The sequence below is a fragment of the Amblyomma americanum genome, chromosome 7, assembly GCF_052857255.1.
Source record: "Amblyomma americanum isolate KBUSLIRL-KWMA chromosome 7, ASM5285725v1, whole genome shotgun sequence".
In the NCBI taxonomy this organism is placed as follows: Eukaryota; Metazoa; Arthropoda; class Arachnida; order Ixodida; family Ixodidae; genus Amblyomma; species Amblyomma americanum.
This window is the reverse complement of record NC_135503.1, coordinates 8,547,999-8,571,591: the sequence shown is the minus strand read 5'-3', so window position 1 is coordinate 8,571,591 and position 23,593 is coordinate 8,547,999. Positions and strand designations below refer to the sequence as shown.

At 47.7% G+C, this 23,593-nt stretch overlaps 1 protein-coding gene across 4 annotated transcripts in view; it reads right to left on the bottom strand.

Moving 5' to 3' along the window:
- The window catches only part of siz (Brefeldin-resistant Arf-GEF family protein schizo), a 29,506-nt gene extending 6,000 nt beyond the window's left edge, over positions 1 to 23,506 (bottom strand). Inside the window, exons 1-6 of one of the 4 annotated variants that reach the window (XM_077630970.1) lie at positions 23,095 to 23,506; positions 16,987 to 17,163; positions 10,771 to 11,182; positions 8,928 to 9,164; positions 8,007 to 8,261; positions 3,093 to 3,485 (exon numbers count right to left, since the gene is read on the bottom strand). In XM_077630970.1, the coding sequence (XP_077487096.1) occupies positions 3,093 to 3,485; positions 8,007 to 8,261; positions 8,928 to 9,164; positions 10,771 to 11,182; positions 16,987 to 17,163; positions 23,095 to 23,324 (1,704 nt within the window). In that variant the 5' untranslated portion in view covers positions 23,325 to 23,506. Of the gene's footprint in view, positions 1 to 3,092; positions 3,486 to 8,006; positions 8,262 to 8,927; positions 9,165 to 10,770; positions 11,183 to 16,986; positions 17,164 to 21,357; positions 21,528 to 21,640; positions 22,132 to 23,094 lie in introns of those variants that run through there. The other 3 variants (XM_077630973.1, XM_077630972.1, XM_077630971.1) reach the window with 3 other exon arrangements.
- Between the last annotated feature and the right edge of the window lie 87 nt (positions 23,507 to 23,593).

Sequence of the window (23,593 nt, the reverse complement as noted above, 5' to 3'; positions counted from 1 at the left end):
ATGCTTCTTCCCGCATGTTCCCTTTCTCTATCTGCCCGCCACTGTTGCCCCAGGAAATAAGACTTTTTGCCTTGTGTCACTGGTGCTCTCCGCTATCGGCGTTGGCATCACGCGAGCAACCGCATGGCGGTGATTGGTGCGTCCTACTCGTGCAGTATCTTTTTCTGCTATGCCCTATTATTTTTCGCTCCTTTTGAGCATGAGCTATTGTAGTGCCAAGTGGTAAGACATTCCAAAAGTGAAAGCAGCAGAGGTGCACTGAGAGTGCTGGAGCATGGCACACTGTGTCAACTGTAGTCACTCGTTGCAACTGTAGATGTTCCTCTCATATCACTTCGTGTTTTATCGTCATGAAACGTCTCCGAAATTTCCTAACTCAGCACAAGCTAACAAATAATCGCTGCAGACAGTTCGTCATATCAAGGTCAAACACTGCAACACTTTCGTTACATGTAGTTCTCATATACACACGATTCAATGGGGGTGGCGCTAGGGAATTGAGAAACTTTGTAATATAGAGGAATTTGCTATATGGAGGTTCATTACATCCAGGTTTTACTGTATAGTATTAAGTCACAGCCAGGCACAAAATTACGGCTCTCTTAATAACAGCCTACCGACCCGCTGTACCAAACAAACTCAATAGTGGAATTTCACCAATCAAATTTCACAATCACTTGCTAAAGATGTAGGAAGAACCTATGCATATAAGTCTTCTTGAAGTACCGAATTAACATCCTGTATCTGAAACTGACAACGTTCATCATCATCATCAGCCTGACTACACCCACTGCAGGGCAAAGGCCTCTCCCATGTCTCTCCAATCATGTCTCCATGTCTCTCCTATCCTTTGCCAGCTGCATCCACCCTTTGCCTGCAAACTTCTTAATCTCATCCGCCCACCTAACCTTCTGCCGCCCCCTGCTACGCTTACTTTCTCTTGGAACCCACTCCGTTATCCTTAAGGACCAGCGGTTATCTTGCCTCCGCATTACATGCTCTGCCCAAGCCCATTTCTTTCTCTTGATGTCGACTAGGATGTCATTAACCCGCGTTTGTTCCCTCACCCACTCTGCCCGCTTCCGGTGTCTTAACGTTACACCTATCATTTTTCTTTCCCCGTCCTTTAGTACTGTATACGCCTCACCTGTCCTCCTAACTGCGCTAAGCCCTATCACATCCCATTTAATTCCCGCTAGTTCCTCGAACAGCACTGCTAGGCTAGCCTCACTAGATAAAGTTCTAGCGTTAAACGTTGCCAGGTTCAGATTCCAATGGCGGCCTGTCCGGAGCCAGAGATTCTTAGCACCCTCCGCTTCGTCACAGGTCTGACCGCCGCCGTGGTCAGGTGCTCCGCAGCCGCTGGGGACTGAGGGCCGAGGGTTAATTGGTTTGATCATAGAAGGTTGTGGCCAAGTACTACATCAGGGTGGCCAAATCCTGCTCTGGTGAGAGAGCATCAGATTATGATTTGCAGCCACAGCGCTTAGAAAGTGTGTTTCCAGTGCTTATGATTTATTGTCTACCAAAAGTGAAAATCGGAAGAAATAGCTTTCTCATATGCTATATGCTGAAAAGGCGCGAAGCATTTCCTGTACTCTGTTCCAACTTTCATGCACTACCCACTCTGCTCTCATGTTTGGTCACCCGCAAAGAAAAAAATGTTCCTTGAGGAACAGCCATCCAAATGAGGCCAAGACAGCGTTAACCGCAAAGAAGAGTCAGCCTTTCACGAGTTTTCTGCAATGTCTAATGACCAAAGCTCTGAGGGTGCACACCAAAGAAACAAGGTGCCTGTAATGAAAGTTCAAAGCCACAGGTGTTGATTCCTTGCAGGAAACATGTGCAATGACCAGGGTTGTGCAAATAGCACCTTTTCCAAACAGAATCGAATAAGAATACTAAGGCAGCTTCGCTTCCGAATCAAATACGAATCAAATATCAGTACAAAAATTTGTTACTGGTTCGAATATTCGTACAAAAACAGCAATCAAGCAAAATACTGAAGTGCCAGTGGTGGTGCTGCAATATGATGCTATGAGTTTGAAGCTTGAGAAGTTAAAGCTATAGCTGCTAAAAGACGCAACACTAATCTCCACTAACGGGTCACAAAACAAAATCACAATAACAACTAACACTGTCTAGTTGTAGATATAGAAAAATTGCCATTTGTTTGGTTTGGTCAAAGACCTTTTTCCCAAGCATTTCACCCCAGAAAAGACAAGCATCAGGCCAGATGAAATGTACCCATTGAAAAACTGGTGGGCGCCCAGCGGCACTAGAGCCACAACGCAGGAAATTAGACTGGCGGCACCTACGTATGAGCAATGCCCTCTGAGATAGAGCATCAAGGCAGGGTTTTGATGAATTTGCCTGAGTCCTGCTGCCACACCGTACAATGTTAAAGGCCTTGTAGTACAAGTATTATGAACGTCGCCACACAAATGGACCGCATCGTGGTGCTGAACCTTTCACCCAGTTCATACTTTTAGTCGTGGAAGGATGGTGTGCGGTGTCTGTGTGTGTTTTTGGAACAGTCGTTAAAGAAAAATCCAGCAGGCATTATTTGAACCTCCTGCCGATTATTTGAAAACTTGACAGCATATTCGATTCGTTCGAATAATCGAATAGAAGGATATTTGATTTGCTACTCGAAACTTTCGAATATTCGCACACCCCTAGCAATGACTTCATGAAAAGCAAGCCACTACGATAGACATTTATGCTTGCTCATTGTGCACGCAGTCTCACAACCAGATCAAGCTTCATAGGCTTTTTAAGGAAGGACTGTCTTTTTGAAGGGAAGGAAAGGGAAAAAAAAATTAAATTCCACCACTACATTCCTTTCAATTGGGAAATAAGACTTACGAAATAAAACAATTACTATAGAAGAAAAGTTCTGTTGTAACAGCACATCTACAAATGTCACTACTGCATGTGTTACATCAGTCTGCACCACGATTAATTGCCCCTATATTGTGTTAGGTCAGCCACAGCACGCACGCACACGCGCGCGTGCACGCACGCACACACAAGCAAATATATGCTATTTTGAGCCACACTACTCTGAAACGAAAGAAAGCCTTACTTACGGGTCGCTTCCCAACAATGGACTGCTGCACCTTGAGCACCTGGCTGACATGGTCTGAACCGGGACGAAATGGGTGCACCTTAATACGTTCGTAGATACCCGCGAGCATGTCCCGGTCAAGGTCACGACCCTCGTCCACCCCACGCAGGTTGCGAACATAGTCCTCCAGCTTCATGCGCTTGTCGGCTTTCACAGAGGGCGTATGCAAGTCCGTGTTGAGCAGCACCACAGAGAAGGCGAGCACAAACAGCGTGTCGGGACTGGCCAGTTTGGCCACCACGTCTGGGTTGCAGCGTGCATACCGCTGGCTGAACACCTCGACTAACCGCTCTATTTTCTGTGCCTCCCCTGGCAGCAGGAAGTGGCTCTGGAAGCGCCGCAGGGCCAGGTCCACCTGCGGAAAGCAAGCAGGACAACTGATCCTCCACCACCCCAATTTGTGGAGAAGCCCTGTTCTTCTCAGTCCGCAGACTGTCCTAGAATAAGCGATAATGATGACTCATTTCATGGCACAAAGGCAGAGCCAAAGAGTGCCAAGGACAAGGTGAGCACAGGTGATCCATGCAGCTGAACGAGTCTCTAACGTGAAATAATAATGGGTGGGTGTACAGGATTGAGTATGATTTATGGCAGAGTCCTTCAATAGCACTTTATGGTCACGAAACTTCTCCATAATTCTATGGGACGCCCGGTACACTGCCTAAAGCAGCCGCACGGTGGTGCTGGCGTAAAATAAGCATGTTTTGACAAGTGGCGGAGCGGGAAGCTGGCTAGCTGCGTATAAAGTGACGTTTTATGGTGTGTTGTATTCTTGTTCAGGCACTGGTTTATGAGGGTTTAACGTCCCAAAGCGACTCAGGCTATGAGGGACGCCGTAGTGGAGAGCTCCGGAAATTTCGACCACGTAGGGTTCTTTAACGTGCACTGACATCGCACAGTATACGGGCCTCTAGAATTTCGCGTCCATCGAAATTCGACCGCCGCTGCCGGGATTGAATCCGCGTCTTTTGGGCCGGCAGCCGAGCGCCATAACCCGTCAGCCACCGCGGTGGCCCATTGTTCAGGCACTCTATCAGGCCCAGTGTCAAAGTATTTGAATGCATGTGCTCTTGTCAACTACTAAGGGCTGTCTGTGACAGATGCCTTTACATTGCTGTGTGAGCGGCTGTCGCTCTGGCTACAGGAGCAATGGCAACAAAGTGTTTGAAGTTTATTTTACCACAAAGCAAAATGATACAATGATACAGCAAAATGATGTGGTAGGGAAGGTGGGAAAAACCTACATATAAGGAGCTTGACTAGCCCCACCTCCCAATAACTGACAGCGGATGCTTTGGTAGAGGTGAGTAGCATAGATACAAAACAAATATGACAGCTACGATGCTAGTTTGTAAACAACAGAAAAATGCAAACAACCATGTTACATCGCAAATTGGAATAAACAGCAAAATGTATGAGCAAGCATTATACAAAAAGTGAATACAGCTCAAGTTTAGAAAGTGTGCGCAAATTCTCTATTGTGAAGTAATATTTGATTAAAACCTGTAGAATGCTAGACTGAACCATTTGAAATCCATAATTTGTGCGAGATCTTGGAACATGCCAGAGTTCTGTGTGCCTCATTGAGCGTAAAGGTCTGTTACTTTTCAGATTTGCAAATGTTTTCAAATCATGTGTGCCTGACAGTAGCTTTAAGTCATACAACTTGTGTAATTTCACGATTTTGAGTTTAGTGACGAATGGAGATGTGTGGGCTTCATAAGGCTGCTTTGAAATCACTCGTAGGGAATTTTTTTGCATTATTATTAGGTTATACATTGCCTTCAGACATAACTTCACCAGCGAAAGCACGAGACACCAGGAGAAGAAGAACACAGGAAAACGCAGGACAACGCTTCTCCTGGTGTCTCGTGCTTTCGATGGGGAAGTTATGTCTGAAATACACCAACTAGCCCACATGGTTACCTTGTTACATTGCCTTCAAGGTGCCGTTTCCCCATACTAGATGGCAGTATCGTAAATGCGGTTCAAACAGGGCTACATATATTAGACTGTTTTGGTGGACCCGGGAAGAAACATACCATACACTTCCTTAGCATAGCTAAAGCCTTCGAGAGTTTAGTGCGCAGGTAGTCAGTGTTTTGGTCCCAAAGCATGAATTCATTAAATATTACTCCCAGAGAATCAGCGACAGGAGAGATTTCAATCACAGGGTCAATTAAGAGTAGGATCACACCAAAGTTACATGGGACCGATTTTAGATGGAATAAGACAGCTTCTGTTATAGAACAATTTATTGGTAATGAATTACCGAGCGACCATGCACTAAGTTTACTCAGAATAAGATTTCCACGCTATTACATCATTAGCATCTGTTCCTGTTAAAAAGATACTAGCGTCATCTGCATACATAATATAATTAGCGCAGTTTTCAATGTTTACAAGATTGTTGATATATATAATGAACAAGAGCGGCCACAGGATACTGCCTTGGGGAGCGCCGCATTTAATATCGCAGCAGTTGATAATTCTCGGTCAACGCAAACGGATTGATGCCTTCCTGATAAATAGCTCTTTAACAGATCAGCTCTTCTCGTCTGATGCCGAATCAAGTCACCATCCCCCGAAAAGAAGTTGGTTGCCTCTCTTTTGATTCGCCAAACATGTGTGCTTGTGAGAATCATTTCGATCCCATCGACATCGCTCGGCACGACGAGCTTGTAGTGAATGGAGATGTGTCATTGCAAAGTGAGCTGCTGAAGCTGAAGCCTGACGCTGCTTCTAGGTTAATCAAAGGGCTCACATGATATTTACACTACCTCAGTCCAACACTGACACTAGCATCAATGCACCATGGTTTGAAATACTAAAAGACGGCACTGGCTGGAATGACGCCTTTCCTTTCATTTTTTTTTCAGGTGCTGTAGAAAGAATACATTCCTGTTTGGATTTAGCCGATCAAAATGTAAAGCCGTTGCACAATCCCAAGCTGTGCACAGACTTAAATTGCAGCTTTGCGACAGTACGTGCAAAACTCCCTGTTCGTGGAGGCAGACTGCCGAGCCACTAAGAGCTGTTATGCTGCAATTTCTTTTTTTGCTCTTCACTGTATATGTAAATAAATTGTCCACTTTGTACAAGACGTTCACTTCTTCATTTATAGCATGTACACCGGCGAAGACGGCGACGGGTTAGTTGTGAAAATATTTTATGCTGGTATGTTAAAGAAGACAGCAGTACAGTGCTGTAATACGTACCTGGACACACTGCAATTCAGAACGGTGGTATTTGATCGGGATCAGGGCAGTTAGCGGCGCCTTGTTGTAACATTGTCACTTCACAAATAGTGGCAATGTGCTGGCAAAATGGCAAAGCTATGCTCAACGAAACGAACCATTTATAAGCTCAAAAGAAGAACAAGTGAAAGTATCCTCTGCTGCGCAAGTATTGCAAGCAATTGAATGCGCCATGCTTCCAAGAGTTGAATGCTGCGGTGCCACACATAGCAACAGACAGCGTGACATTCTGACGCATTTGTCAGCTGAAGTCGTTGAGGCTTAGCCATGCATTAAACCCTCCAATAAAATCACATGCAGAATAGTGATAAATGCACTGCAGTATAGGCAACGCAATGTTAAACCTGCAGCTGCTGTCACTAGCCAGGCAAGCAACACAGGCGCAGTACAAATCCAAGAGTGCTGTCTGTTTAAGCGGACTGACTTACCACGCGCTGCGTTGTGGTCACTTGCACACTGTAGGTTAATGAGCATACCACATGTTTAAGCAATGTTTCAATGTCTAATTAAGCATGACAAGTCTCCATGCAGCAGCCAAATGATTGCAGGTAAAGAACGAGCCGTGGCACTGCCGGCAGCGCTGTTTCTCAATAGAAGCGTCAAAACGGGCTAGGATCATGGAACTGTAGCAGATATAGGACCTCCGCTTCAACTTCACATAAAATATTAAAACACGAAATCATAACCCGGGCAAGGGAGCAAGTTTTTCTGGTGCAACCATATGGGTAAGCGCGGTCTGCTGTTCGCAGTGCCTCGACCTGTGGCGATGCCCCTAGCGGCCGCTTTCGGCTGCAAACCGAACTTTGGCGGGAGTTTCATGACCACTAAGGGGGATTGAAGGATTCTTTATAAGTATTTTGAGAGGGTGGACAGTTTGATGCAATTTAAGAATTGAACTGGTGTATAGGACCTAAAAGGAGTCCATAAAAGAATTAAATGTGAGACGGGAGAAAAAACTCAAAATGTGGCTGCTTCGAGGACAGAAAGTCAGGTGACTATTCAGTTATATACAATGGTAACTGGTGAACCTTCAGCTAAACTCATCTTTCTCCTCTCAATATGCAAGCAGCGTTTAAAGCTAGTGCACGATACATGATGTAATCACCACTACCATCGTGATGACATCACGCCTCAAGCAGTCTTGCACAAAACAGTGGCTATCAAAACAGGACTGGAGTGCTCTAGTAGTTCAATACTGGTGCCCAGCATATGAGTGGTGCAGCGCATGTAAGTAAGGCCCCTGTTCTGCCCCTCCACTGGCATCACATAAAGCTTCTGCGCTCTTCAGCCACTGTACCCTCCTGCTCAGCTCTTTCTCGTTTCCTCCCTCAGCTTCTGGTGTTGACTAGAGGTGATGCTGGTCGCATGCTTTTCACTGATGTTTGCAGCTACAATGCAGAACTTATTCAACTTGGAAGAATACAGCATGGAAGCAAAAACTGTATAGAGTGGAAAAATCGGGGAAACAGTGGCACTCCACCCAAGGAAAGGTGCTACTTCACAATGCATCCAGAGGCACATCAACCAAGGAAATTATTGTGCCTCACCGGTGCACAAAATAGCCAGCGCATTGCATTCAGCTGCTGGCTCTCTGAACAATGACAGCGGGTGGCACCCACCTGCATGCCGGCAAAGTCGAGCTCCTCGACGAAGCACTCGAGTACGCGGGCATTGAAGGCCCCCTGCAGGTCACCCAGGTACTCGCCAATGCGCATTTTGCTCAGGCCCTTGCGCGAGATAAGGAAACGGGCCACAGCCCGTGGGCAGGGGTCCAGGAAGCCCCGCTCGACAAGGTAGCGAATGCCCTTCTCGGGCCGCTTGTTGAACAGGTTCAGCCCCACACGGTACTGGCGCTTGCGCTGTGCCTCGCTTCCCTGTGGTAGGTGCAAAGGATGCAGAGTCACACAAACAAATGTTTTCAAGCATGTCAGTAAAGAGAAGAACCAAGGGTATAGACTTTCCAAGATTTGCTTGGATACATGGGCCTAAGCACCATGCCTAAAATCACACACACACAGCACATGGGTCTAGGGAGGAAGCAGTGAGGACCCGCAAAGCTGCATGAAGGCTGCCTACACTTATTCGATTCGGACTACACATTGATCAGCAGAAGCACAAAAAATGCATGTATGGCTGTTTAATTCTGGGCAGAATTATAGAGACAGAACTGTGTGGCACAAAATTACATGAGATGCAACTCACTTCAATGACTTACAGCTGCATGATAGATTGTGAGTATCCATCATTTATGGCATTCTGAAAAGAACAAGTCGTCATGTATTTTAATTTACAGCTTTTTTGTAATTTGGACTGTTTCACGCAGCATAAGCTGTCTCTTGCTGAAAACAAGATTGGCAACACAGGAAAAACTAACGTGCACCATGACAAGCTCATGCACTGACCCCCCTCCTCCTGGGGGGGGGGGGAAGCTACATTCTGTGCCATGTCCATGTAACAGGCAAAGAGCCATGGCACAGTCAACATTATCACTTACAAAGTAAAAAAAAAATGCCTCAATGATCCAATTCCCCATCACTGACCTTGGTTCCCAGGGAGTCCTTGGGACTGCCGGGCCCCTGGTGTGGGTAGAGCAGGAGCACGTCAGAGGCTGGCGGCGAGCACGAGTAGGCAGGACAGTCCACACTGTCCTCACTGTTCTCAGAGATGTTGCTGAGCCGCTTGTCCTCTGGCCGGGCCGAGGGCAGTGTAGGCTGGCCACTACCATTGGCTGGGGCTGCTGCTGCCGAGGCCACCTGGGCACCACTAGATGCGGGTGCCTGTTGTGCACAACAGGGAAGAGCAACCAGTTCTGGCAAAGCAACTATCTGTTGGATGAAAGGTCACTCCATAAACCATCCTTCTGGACTTGCTGCTTCTGTCTCAAGCATCGCCAGAATGCAGCCTCACTTAATTAAGCAGCACTACACAGCCAGCACCTTCATGGAGCAATCAGCAGCATTAGATTTTGTTTTGATTTTAGCAAAGCATTTGATAAAGATCCCCACAATAAATTAATTCCAAAACTTGCATCTATCGGGCTTCTTTTGATAATGGTATCCCGGATTTCTGACTATTTAACCAACCGTAAGCAGCACATTTCAGGTGACTGAGAATAATCGCACAGCCTGTCAATTCCTTCTACAGTACCTCAAATCATGGAAGCAGTCGTTCCTGGCATACGGACTGGTTTGTCTGCAGATGAAAGCATGATGTATCGTGACATTAGATGTTCTGATCAGCAAACTGACATCAATATTTGGTTGCATAGCATCCTTGCACGGTGTGAGAAATGGGTATGGTCCTCAACAAAGAGAAAACAAACTCTCTTTGTGTGACACATAAAGCGAAAGTGGACTTCGCAACCACAAAACAAAAGAGGGGGGGGAGAGAACCTGTAACGCATGGGCTGGCCTTTTGGGTGCAAAACAGGAGAGAAAAAAATGAAAATACAATGCAAGGAACAAAGCCGTAGTGTATTAAAGCAGGGTAGAGATTTACAAGCATAAGTACCACAAAAAATAGCTTTCTTGTGGCTCCACTTTGGTACGTGCAGCCGCTTTCGAGCATGAACATAGTATAGCAGTGGCTACCACCATGAACGTGCAAAGGTTTCCTGCTCTTCTCCTCTTTCATGAGAGCCGTGGAAGAGGTTCACAGACAAGATACGAAGATAAACATGGAATACTGCCTCGCTGTCACCGCGTTGGCTATAGGGCCTAATAGTGAAAACTAAACTTCTCCCAGTCACTCAACTGCATGCTGAGTCATGCCTCCAGAGCAACAGTGACTATTCTTGGCGCCATTTAAATGACTTGTTGCCACTGTCTTACATGCAGAGCCGTCGAAAAGTTTCGTGGCAGCTAATATGCTGCTGTTGTTCCTTCATTGTGCACAGTAAGAAGGACAAGCCTTTCTGTGATGCTAAACTTCTTCACCTTCCATAGAGCAACCTAAGCTCTGCGGTTCTTAACCCCTAGCAGACTTGGACGAGCCGGACTTGCCATAAGCAGACTGTCATTTCTGGGTTCCGACGAGTCCAGCTTGACTGTTTTCTGTCACTCTCTGTCCGGTTTAAGGAGTAGGGCTCATCAAAAGCAGTTTTGTGATTTGCTGACAGACGGCAGCACAGGAACTAAATGACCATTTTGGTAACATTTTCTTTTTAAAGGATGTGTCCGTTAGGGGGTTAGTTACGTCCACTCCTGGTAATCACTTTAGGACTTATTAGTGCCATCAACTCCACTTAGGCGTCCCTCATAGCCTGAGTCGCTTTGGGACGTTAAACCCCCATAAAAAAAAAAAAAATCAACTCCACTTAAAGTTAGGATCCTTGACTGCTTGAAAGAGTAACCAAGCAACGAGTAGGAGCAGCCACAGACTCACGGCAATGTGCTTCCAGCTCCCAGGGCTCTCCTTGGTGGCCGACGTTGGGGTGGTGGTACCGGGAATAGAGGAGGACCGTCGAGGCACCTGCGGGGGTGCCCGCCTGCTGGCTGCTGCGGCCGCGGCTGCAGCTTCGGCCAGGGCCCCCTTGGTAGGTGTGCGGTGGTGGTGGGCGGGCCAGGGCGCCTCCGATGGTGGGCTGGATGGAGCTAGCAGGTCTAGTGCGTGGATGCGTCGCGACAGTCTTCGTTCGCCTTTGGATGCACTGGCCAAGTCCAGGAAGCGCTTCTGCATGCAGTGGCTGCGGAAGGCCCGCTGGATGGTCAGCGCTGCTGTTCGCGCCCGCACGCCCCCGTACTTGCGCTCCAGCATCTCCACCTGCTTGTCCAGTAAGTCCTGGGACAGTTCATACCTGCATGCAGGGAAGCAGAGACGCAGTGCAGTCAAGACTGGAACCAGAGCAGCTATGCTGCCAAAAATGGCATTCCTTCACCACAGAAAACAGGCCAACAACAATGATGGACAAGTCAAAATAGCTGAGGCACCATCAGCAAGACCTCTTATCAGTTCTTTTGAAATCCAGGGTTTTATGAAAACCCGTCTGCTCAGGAGTGCTCACGGCGGGAAAGAATCGAGCGCCTTGTTCACAACAAAGGGGTGGAAGCGAGGGTTGATTATATAGGCTTCCCGATGTGACGTAAGCAGTGGATGTATATCGGGGGTAGATTGCCTTTGTGGCAATTGAGCGTATGTGCCATCAGAATATGAAGGGATTCCAAGTAAAGTCTTGTCATCTTGTCATTTTCTTTTCCGGTTCTTTTGTGCCTTAGAAGCAACACAAGGCAACTGGTATCTTAATACCACAGCAAGTCATGTTACTCTGCCCCCTTTTAAAGTGATAGCGTTAAGGAGCCAGTGCTGCAGAAAAACCGGCGTCAGAGCCATTGACCGTGAGCGAAAAATCCAAGAGAAACCCCCAGAGAACCAACTTAAATGGAAGGTTGGTCATCTAGGTCACGTGTCCTTGTTGCATCACACAACCTGCCCACCAAATTGTGAGCAAACTGCTCACTGTGGCAGGTGGCAGTCAAAATAATGATTGGTCACAAGGAGTTGCTTGGGAAGAGCAACCTGGGTTGTACAAGCCCCACCGGTTGCAGCACCTGCCGTTACAGTGCGGTGATGCATCGCTTAACCGCTGCACCACAGTGCCAGGAGTGGTACGGGGACTTCCAGCAATCTATGAATGTAAAGCAGAGAATGACCCAATTCCGCATATATATGGGCATTAACACCTTAAAGCTATCGCACCATACCCTTAGAGCAGAGCTTAAGAACATAGGCTAGGCAACACTTTTACATTAGTCAAGATCCCCAGACGTAGCCACCGCTCAGGCGTGCAGAGCAAGAGCACATACTCTCCAAGAACAACCTATTAAGCACTGGCTGCTATACTTTCAATGGGTAAATGTGTAGAACATGCCTATAATAAGAATCATATTGTGGATGAGTGTGCTGGATTTTATGACACATAAGCTGCTAACGCTATCATGTGCCAAACACTGTCAGAAATGCCCATTTGTTATGCTACAGGACTGGAAGTTTTCAAGTCACTATTTATTTCAAGACATTTCCTTCCAAGAACCTACAGACACCTGAAGGATCTAGAACTGCATTTCCTCTTAAAACCAAGCTAGGGTGAAAAGGAACATGATGGATGTAGAGCAGCACAAAATAGTTTTGTTTTTCAAGCTCTGTGCACGAGAAAGGGACGCAGATCATATTGTAGCAATACATAGGATTTAGTTTGCATGTGAGCATTGTGCATGCAAACTGCAGCATTCATTTGACAACTACCTGGTTACTTGTCACTCTTGCTGCTGCTGACTTTCTTAATTCTGTGGGGACAAGTTTGCCCAAATAGTAGATAGTCTTGTCCTCGTGCTGCAACCCTTGGCATTTCGTCAGCAAATAACACGATCTTCTGCTCCAGGAAAAAGATCCTTTTGACGCACTTACTACCCAAGTTAATTCAGAAGGCAGGAACCAAAGAATGGTTCTCTCAGCTAAACCGCTAGCATTTTTGTGCCCAACTTTCACACAGAGGTGGCATTCGGCAGTAACTTTTGTTGTATACCACATTCGGGGGTGGCACTTGCGGACTTCCAATTAATTCTGACTGAACCAGGCAGCGTATGTAGCGATGCCAGACTGAAAAAGATGCTTTCGCAAAAGCTGTACCAGCAGCACCATCTCTCACCCGCAGAGGGTTGTGGAGCGTCCTTTGTTTTGTGCCTCACATTTGTCTGTTTTAGTCACTCTTCTGCCGACTAGAGTTAATGCTGCCAGTACAGCTTTTGTGAAAGCATTCTTTTTTTTGGTATGGCATCGTTACAACATGCGATGCGGATTTCCAGTTAATTCTGGCTGAATCAGTTAAGTACCGAACATAAATGCAATACTAAGCAAAAATTAACGCTGAATGCCACCTCTGTGAGAAATATGAGCACAAAAAAACGGAAGTTTAGTCTAAAGAAGCATTCTTTGGTTATCTCTAAGTGACAGAATAATCTGTAAAAGACACAGGGTGTCCCAAGTTGACATTTCCAATTTCCCCGAGTTTTCCAGGTTTTCCCTGCGTGCATTTGTAAAATTCCCTGAGTGACACAGTACTTTGTGCTATGCGAAAACAAGCTAACACAAAGCCGCCTGGTGGTATCACTCTCCAGTAAGCATGTTAAAAAATAAAAACAACAATTTAATCCTATTTAAATAGCAAGGAGTAGTGTTTATTTCACTTTAAAAAAAAGGGGAGATTAGCAAAATGCATAACAAATCGAATATCTACGAAAAAATGCTAAAACAAACTGTGCATCAAACTGAATATTTTCAAATACGAACTAAAAGGAAGATGCATGCAGAGACAAATATTTTCAAATGTGATATATTTCTATCTACTGACAGTAACCGCAATGGTGTGGAACCTGAACTTTAGCGTCACAAGTGCGATTCTCTCGGCAAGTCTATTCAGACGAACTGCAGATTAGAGAAACCTTAGTTTGTAGAAGTGAAAGAGCAACAAACCTCAAGGTAACACTGGAAAGTCAACCTCAAGTTCGTGCCCAACGCTTTAGTGTTGTTTCGCCCCTTTAGAGAGTTTATTTTCGTTTGGATGAGGGACACCTGCATTTCGGCGTCAGCCAACACTTTGTTTTTTCAGCTCAAGCTCTTTCAGAGAAGCGGCGGCACGCTTCCTTTCCCGTCCCTTCCTCAGTGCATCGGCCCTTTCTGCTCTCGTCCTCTCCAGCTCCTCTTTCCACTGTGCGTTCGTCCCACGGACCATATGGAGCATCCTCTTGGTCAGCTGAACGTTGGCAACTCCTCCTGCCAACATTACGGCGTCATATACGATTCGCTGGGTGACCAAAGATTGCTCCTTCTGATTTTCAACAAGGCATTCCTTGTTAACAGAAAATCCCCGCTCGACAGACTCATTTCCGAGCGAAAGAGACAGAATGACCTTCACAAATGTGAACAGTTCTTTGTTCGAACCACAGATGCCTGCCCAAAGATCATTCTAGCCAATGCGTGCTCCTATTGAAATGTTTCAATGCCGCTTGCGTCGAGACTAGGGAGCATACATGCTTGTAGGACCGGATCGCTCGATCAGCTTTTGTTCCTGTCATCCATTGGTGCTCCGTTAGAACTTCAAGTGCATCATTTGGACGCCGTTCCCTGAGATCGGGAATCAGCGCTTACGCGGGATACAGACATGATCCCCCCGCCAGCTTGAACCACAACGGCGAACCCTCCGTGCTCTTTTTGGTGCAGTTCGTCACGAAAGTGGCGCAGTCCCTTCTGAACCCTAGGATAGCCGAATATGAAAGTTCTGGGGCCTTTCGGAGCGCATTCTTCGTAGCAAACCCAAGGTCAACCTTGGGCGTCGCAACTACGTTCGCAGTAAGGTTCATGTCCACCTTGATCAACTTCAATGGACTGTCGGCCGCTATTACTACTTCTTTCTTTACTATTCTACTCATTAGTGATCGTAGAAGGTTCTCCAATGCTGTGCCAAGAAATGGAAGCATAGGCGAATTGGTCTGGAACTGAGCCAGGAACGGCTGAAGTTTCTCCGCGATGCCAAGCATAAAAAGGTTAGCTTTGCAGACAGCAGAGGATCGTGAATGGCTGTTTCGACCACGCAGTAACTGGAGCTGGTCGGTCGGTCGTTCTCGTTTCGACACGACTTGACATAAACTTTTAGGTATGGCAGAATCCTAATAGCTCTTGAAATTACATGAACATTTTCAAGCCACTGCACAGCGCAAAACTTCATAGGGTAAATGTTGCTCCCAGTTATGCGTGCATATCAGCGCATCGGGCAGGTGCACATTTGAATAAGTTGTACAGAGCACGAAGAAATTCCACGAGTTGCTAACCTGTTGCCGCGTGTCCGGTTTTGAAAGCCCCGTTCACAACATGAAGGCCACAGCTACCAACCTCGAGAATACGATGGCCGTCGCTGGATTCACAAAGTTCTTGTTTGATCTCATGGAGAAATTTTATATTTACATTTAGCTCATCCATTGAGATCTGAAGAATTTTTGATCAGGAGAGTCCATCTGTGGAAGTTTTAAAAGCAGACACCAATTCTTCCGTCCGCGTGCGCCCCAGAAAGCATGACATCAAGTAGTGCGTCTTCACGCTCTGCTCCGCATCCAACCAAAAGCGAACCAAAACGTCAATTTACTCATTTTGTTCAACTTTGTTTAACGATTCGTCAAGCGCCATGACGAGGTAGGAGGCTTGGCTTAATTCCGACATGAGGTTCTCCTTGAAGAAAGGTGGGAGGCCATAGACAATAGTATATCCTACCTTGTCTTTGCCAAGCTGTATTTTCTTGGCTGTAGCTGATGATGGAAACATCAAAGGGAACAGAGAAGCCGATACCGAGGCAGCACGGAGCGATGTGTGCGTCATAACAGCGTTGAGGCACCACATCACTTCAGCATTTATGACCTCCAAGTCACGCTGAAAGATATCTTTTGCTCTACAACCGGGTTAGACGTCCGTCGCAGTAGTTGAAACACTTTAAGGGTGCGCAGAAACTGTTGTCACTGGCCCGGCATTGGTCACAACGGTGGTCGGCGGTGTCAAAAATGAGGCTACAGAGGGTGTCCCGGCTCTGGTAATGGCCAGTTGGCGCTTCTTACTTTCAGTTTGACTTGTCACCGCTCTTCCTCCCATGTTGCTGAGTGAAAACTGCTATCTGCATAGCGCACAGTACGCTGCGTTCAGGTTACTTTCGACGGGCCTAATCCAGACTGCAAGCTCACAATGTTTCGCATTCGTCCAGTCCTGGACGAAAGTGCACTTGAAGGCTGTCATGCTTGACACGTCGCACACAGCTTGCATGCGGCACCACAGCAGTCATTAAAACTAAGTCGGTTCAAAACGGCGCAGCTAAGAACGGACAGAATTCGTTGCTTTGCTAGCGTCGGCAGATCGCGAAAAGGTGCGCAACTATTTCCCTTTCTCCCAAAGCTGCGCCGCCAGCATTGCGTGCGTGCACCCCTAGCGGCAGAAATGGACGCTTCCATCAAGGAGATGCACAGGGAGGAAGAGTTCATTTGGGACCATCGCAAGTTCTCACAATGTTTTCTGCCGCCTTGTTGGAGCTGTCCACTTGGAACCACAGGAAAACAAGGGGAGGCCGCTGGGCGTCGAACAGCGCACGTGGAACCGTAGGAAGCGTGCGCTCTGCCGTCGGCCACAGCGCCGGGGAAGCGCGGCAAAGTGTCCGCTTTCGACGTAGTACGTTTCAAAATCGGAAGGGCCGCTGGCGCCGCAAAGCTTTTCTGAGGATTGCTGAGGTTGCTGAGGAGAGGACATGTAACGCCGCTCTGGACAATCCGTGCAATGCCAGTCCACACTGTTTACACGAGGCAGCATTATCACGACTTTAGTTCCTTATATGTAGAACTGCAGCTAATTTTCCCTGATGTAAGCACAAATCCTCCGAGTTTTTCCAGATTATCCATATTCCCTGAGAATTCCCGGTTTCACAGTTTTTATGGCTTTCTCAGTTGGCAGACACCCTGAAGACAGCAGCTGCTGGTGAGGACAACTGCACATACATGTCTGCTCATACATCTGAGCCCATTTTGCAAAATCAGTTCCAAAACGCCCCAAAAAAAGCCAAAGAGCCCTGCTCACTGGTTCGAGTGGAGACGGGACCGCTTGAGCGCTTCATCGTCGAGGCGTCGTAGCGGGGGTGCCTTGCGGGGAGGTGTGTTGCTGCGGGTAGGAAGGCCCCCCTGGTCAGCACAGTCTGCCCCATCCTCAGGCCGTGCCTGCTTCTGGGGGGGACCCGGCCGCAGCTCAGGTGGTTGGCTGCAATGTGGGGGGGGGGGGGGAAAAAAGATTTTATGAATGGTGAAATCAAAACCCAAGAGATTCTCTTCTGCTAGGCTCTATGCAGTCGCATTGTGTTCTGTAATACAGATTGCACAATGAAACCAACCGAAGCCAGTGGTAGCAAACAGCACATGGAAAATAAAAGTGGAGTCATTCAGAAGCAACTCGTATCGAATGCCAACCACCATCTTTCTTGATAGCTGGTACCTGCCACAACACTGGTTTCACGAAATATACTGCACTGCCTTTGGATGGCTTTATCATGCACCGTTGGGTTATGTCGGTATGCTAACACTGATGAACAAGAATATTTGCTTAAAAGTAAGTTTCAGGGCAAAGAAGGCATGTTGTTGAGCCAATCCAATGCAAGAAGAGTAGGGAGAGGCCAAGCTATCCGCGTTCACTGGAAATATCTAGCATTCAGCAGCTAAGATAATAGATGCCTTAAAGGAAGCACAATGACTGCATGATGTATATGACTGTTATAATCTGGACCTGTGTTACAAATCCTGTATGAGAATGTAGTAACCACACAATTTCTCTGCTGAGCTGGAGCTCTGCAGCAGTGCAGATGAGTACTGAAACTGGATGTGCTAGTTCAGAGTCTGTAACCGCAATTTATCTGGTCATCACGGTGTGCCCAGGTATGCAGCTTAATCCTGCACCGTCACAGTACTCTCTCATCAAACCATGCCATATGCCCAATGCAAATAAGGAAAAAAAAAAAAAAACAAAGCACTGAAAACAAACTATACAAATATCACAGTTTATCATTGCAAGGCATGGGATTAGGCAAAAATAAGCAAGCCAATGACTGTGGGAGCATACAAATTTTTGGGGCACTAGCAACACGCTTCTATTGGGAATTGAATAAGTGATATTTCTTCGAGAATGTATCGCTCAAAAATGTCTCTGTATGTGGAGTTCCATTCCAATCCATACACTGACCAACTAACTTGATTTAATGTATACATTGAATACATCCCACACACATACTAGGCCATGCATAACACGTACATGCACTTATTTCTCTCTAAGGTGGCACTTTGGGAAAGACAGGACACAGTGAGACACAGACGAGCACTTGTCCATATCTCTCACTCTGCCCCGTCTCTCATGTGCAGTACCACTTCGTTTTTTCTCCCCCATTTTACCCTCTTCCTTTTCCATATGGCATGGTTCAGGTGTCGAATCGAAGTACGACAATTTTTTTTCTTTACAAAACCTGTCATCACAACTGCCAAGAAGGGCATGTGCAGAAACCCAATGCAGTTGCAATCAAAGACACTGTCAAGAAAGCCAGGTAAAAGAGAACGGTTTCACTGATTCAATGTCTCCACAATATTTCACACCTGAGGACGACTTGCAAGAGAACTCATGTAGACATGGGTAATGTGGGACACATGAGGTTGGTTACCTTGACGGTGCAAACATTTGAACATGACGAAGGATGAGGAAAAATGAGGCTGTACAAAAACAACACTTGCAGATGTTAGCCCCACGCAGCGAGGAAGTCATTTTACCCTGTTTTCCTGCAAAGCAGTTTATGTCAATCCAACTGGCAGATGCATAAAGAAAGGTTAAAAGAACACCTGAATAACATTACAAAATAAATTTACAAAATAAATGAATAACATTACAACTCTGCACTCACTGCCATGCCCATGATTGAGCTCCCCAGTCGACAGAAACAGTCGTTCCACAGAGGTGTGACAGAAAAGAAGAGAGCTAACTAAAGCGCTCGAGGTTAATCTGCATAAACATGAGTAAGTATGCCACCTGTTGTGCTATCAATTAAAATACTTACTCCTTAACCCATGTAAGCAACCAGATTCAAAAAGGCAAGTTTTCCACTATTAAACAGCACAGCTCTGTTTTCCTTCACTCTCTTAATATTAAAGATCAGATGCTAGTTCTGCACTTTGCAGTGCTTACACTTATTAGTTTTTTAGATATAGAAGAATGTCAGTCAAAATGTCACAAACCCGTGTTGTTAAGATGAACACAAGCTACAAAAAAGGTGGTAGTAAGAACACCTACGAAGCATGCGAACTAGGCAAAACAAAATTGAGGTAAGGAAATGCTGCTGTGCTGCTGGGCATACAATATGGAGAGGAAATACATATATAGGGAGGTACATATAGTACTGCCCACCAGAATACTGCCGGGTTTGGCCTCGCAAAATAGAGGGTACAGGTGTTCTAAGAGTCTGTTCTGACAGCTAATAAATGCTTGAGCTCGACCTGTAAACAAATAAATCTTGCTACTTTTGGCACAGCTCACTAGTGCCCCTTAAAAATCTGTGTGCACAGTGTTCAGGTACGCATGCACTGCTATAATTTGAGAAACAAGCCACATGTGCCTAACAGGGGCCAAGCCTTATTACAACACTGAAACAGCCAACTACAACATTTAATTCCTGTCTTGTGCTGGGGAGCCTGACTGAGTGAGTACATTCTCCTGCTGCCAAGAAACAGAATGGCACCGAGACTGCCAATCAGTCCAAAGAATGACTGCCTCCTCATTTCGTAACACAGGGACACTGAACATGAAAGCTACATCCTCAAGATGCAGTGGACACAGATGGACTACACGAAAAACGTGGCGCAGTAGAATGCCTCCAGGTACTCTCCCACCTCAATGAACCAGACACTGATGAGTGTGGCACAAAGACCCCCAAATACTGAAGACCATCTAGAAAGAAGCACTTGATGAGCAGGAATTCTGGCCTTCAAGAATACTTTGCATTGCCTTCTTTCTCATGCATTATCAAGCTGCACTCCAGATATTTTACAGGTCCAGATAAAGCCTAGACACTATGCCTCCACTACCACAGAATTTGAGTGCAGTATATTTTACCACCTTGTGTAATTCAACAGGAACACAAAATAAAAATGGCTCCTAAAAGGCAGTGTCCAACAAGCCCATTGCAACCAACACACATTGATGTGCTGGAGACGGATCCTTCAGCATGATGAAAATTACGTCACCAATTACGCTACGAATTATTCAAGTGGCCTTGACACAGCTTCAGACTACAGCTGCTCTCTGGACTAAGGATGAAGCGCAGCATGGTTCTCTGGTAATTAAAAGAAGAATATATAACATAACTTGCACAGATAAAATTTAAAATGACAAAATCTATATCAACTAGGCTGGCAGAATTAATGAGTTTGCTGAGTGTCCACAATCGTATGAACCACCGACAATTGCCTCCATGTTCAAAACACATATTTTCATGTCCCATTTCCTACAAGTAGTCAGTTGTTATGCAGAGGTAGTAATTAATAGAAACAGCAATGCATAGGGCACCTTCTTAAAACTAAAACGCCTGGAACCACCCAATCTTCAATGAATGCACAGCTTGTAATACCTTTGTTTACAGTTGATCACAGATAGGAAAGAATATGTGTAGCCTTGACAGCATCATCACATTAGAGTAATTTCTTAAAGCTGCTAGTTGCCCAAGTAATAACAATGAATACTTTCCAGCTACGGCGAGTGTGCCACACAAAAAGCTCCATTAAAGGGCAATTTTATGCTTCAATGCCAGCAGTAAATGAGACAGCAAATAAATCAGTGCCACTCTGGTACACGATAGACCCCAATGGGGCCAGATTTTAACTTCAAATGCCTCAGCACAAAGAAAAAACATACAATCGCGTTCCTGGTGTCATGTTCCACTGCAGAAAGCGGTTTCGAACACAGACCTAAAATTTTACGCGCAGAACAGAAGGGACGCGAACGAGGGCACTTGAAATGCATCAATGAGCACAGAGTAAGGCAGCCAAGCATGCAGGGAAGCCAACACTTGACGGAGCCCCGTGCGAGCCTAAATGAACGGTAAACGAAACCGCAAACTAGGCACTTGTGAACTGTGCAACACACAAATACGGACAGAGAGAAACCGAAGGCGCTGTGCGAGCACCAGGAAGCCCACAATTGCTCTCTTTTTTTTCTCCTTTTCTTTCCTACCGCGCTGGCACACGCAGCGTCGCGTTGGCCGAGATCGGTGGCGATCGGCAGTTTCGTTTTTATCTCGGACCGGTTGTCCGTTAATACGCGACGCGTTCCCTTTTCCAATACGCGCCTGGCACCGCGCCCGGCCGACAGCTCGGGCCACGGGCGCGGACCGTGGCGGCCGCGTCCGAGCCTCGCTCGGAGGCTCACCGGTCGACTACGGGATAGCGGCGAAAAGACGGGCGCTCCCGGCAGACCCGCAGCGCCGGGCCGGGCCCCGCCAGGCGGGCCTGAAGGGCCAGGCAGCGCCACAGCAACAGCAGCTCGTCGCAGCGGCTCGCGGGGGGCATCCACATTGCCAGGGCGGCCACATGGCGCGCAGGGCCCGCGCACCCCGCCACGCGCCACACCACCGCCACCAAAGGCCGTTTCCTCCCGACAGCAGCGCGCAATGGCGACCGTGATCTGGGTCAGGCGGCCAGCAGCAGCCTACCTGTGCTGGGTGACGCGCAGCACGGCGCGGCCGTACGGGCTGAACGGGTGCAGGAACGCCCGCGGACCGCGGTCCCGGGTGAACACCGCCTCCTGACAGACGAGCGGGGGCTCGCCGACGCCGAACATGACACGGCCGCCCACCGCTGCTGCCAGCCGTCGCTGCCCGAGATCCGCTCGCGTCCTCGGCGGCGGCCCCGCAGCGCCCTCTGCGCTCCGCGACGCCCCGAGGCCGTGCGCCCGCGGCTACGCCTGGCAGCTCCCGGCTACGGACAACCCATGGCCACCGGAGCGCCCGTCCATAGAGGCAGACGATTCTTCGCGCGGGGGGCCTCCATACGAATCGCCGTCGAGCACACACAACGACCACCCAAAGGCGCACGCACACGACCGTTATTCGTCCCGCTTTGACGTCTTGTTCGGAGCGGCGGCGATCCTTTGAGGAAAACCGCGCGCGCGGCCAGTCGGTCGCTAAATGAAAGCGCTGCCCTCCTCCTCCTCCCCGGGTCAAGCCTTGAAGCGCGCCGCCGCCGCTGTCGCGTGCCGGCCAGTTTCTCCTTCTCGCCACCGCTACGCGCACCTGCTCCTGGACAGCTGCACAGCTGCGTGCCGTCAACGGCGATCTCCTTGGCGGCGCGTCACGCCACCCACCACCCTCTCAAATACGCCCAGCGGGCAGGCAATCGAAATGTCCTCCAGGTAGCCACACGGGATTTGAGGGCCCGCAAGCAGACACGGGCCCCGGCATATTTCGTGGGACATCGCCAAAATGCCCGCACGACGCGAAATGTCTGGCTTCTACGCCTCCCGCTCCGCGTGTATCGGATGACACTTGCTCCTGGCAGCTGCTGCGCCGTCGTGCATCGCATTCCTTTCCACTGCTGGCGGGAGCTCATGGTTATGGTATTCGGCCCGGTCGATCTGTTGTTAAGGCAGGCAATTTTCCTGCAGAATTGCACTCGCTCGCATCGTAACCGTTTGCAGCCATACAATGTGCTCCTGTCTTGCCGCTGGACAACGCAACGTCGTAATGCAATTAAGACGCATGGCTTCCAGCACTTATAGAGATACCGCGTGTACTACTGTTCTAGATTCAATTAGATGAAACTCCGCGCACAAGTAGCGAAGTATATACCTGAGGGCTACGAACAACACCACAGAAGCTCCCGAAACAAGAAGTGCTTTCGGAAGTATTTAAGCACTTTTGAAGCCTACGAAGACATTAACGTAGTTCTAAACTGTTAGGCCTATGACACCTTGACTAAACTAGGTAAAAAGACGACCCGGCGCAGCTACTTTTTGCCATATCACAGGTACGCATCTCATGCCGCGGCAGCTTCGTTTAAACGACCACATGCAACAAGCGCCGGAGTAGAAGCCGGGTCATGTAGAAATGAACACGGCGGAAATTTGCGAAAACAGATGAGCAGAAGAAAGCGACGTGAGATGCGTCACCTTTCATCCTCAAGAGCCTCCAGGTCGGAGTATCCAAGTTGTGCACAGATGTCCTTTATGTCGCATAACACCGCTGCTTTTTCCTGCTGAAGAAGTCGCACTCTGCTCTGCAGCTCCTGTATCCTGAGACAGTCGGCTTGGATGAGCTTGTCTTTCTCCGCTGCGCTGTCTTTGAGCTCGCGCAGGCGTTCAACGAGGTCTGCTTGCGGACAGCTCGCGCCTTCGCTCATAGTGATGCACAAAGAGAGGCCCCATCACTTTCTCGGCCGAGTCATGATGCGCTCATCGCACGGCACAAATAACAGCGGCGCGCGACCGCTCCGCCGAGTTCACAAGTCAAATGAACTCGCGCACGGCGCACGGCGATCCGATCACAAACTACTTTCGCGTGATCACGCACATCACCCAAGTCTCAGTTTCGTACCCAAAAGCAAAGTGCTTGCACTCTTCCCATTAAACCTAAATTTTTATTGTATATTGCGCATGCCGTATATGTAAG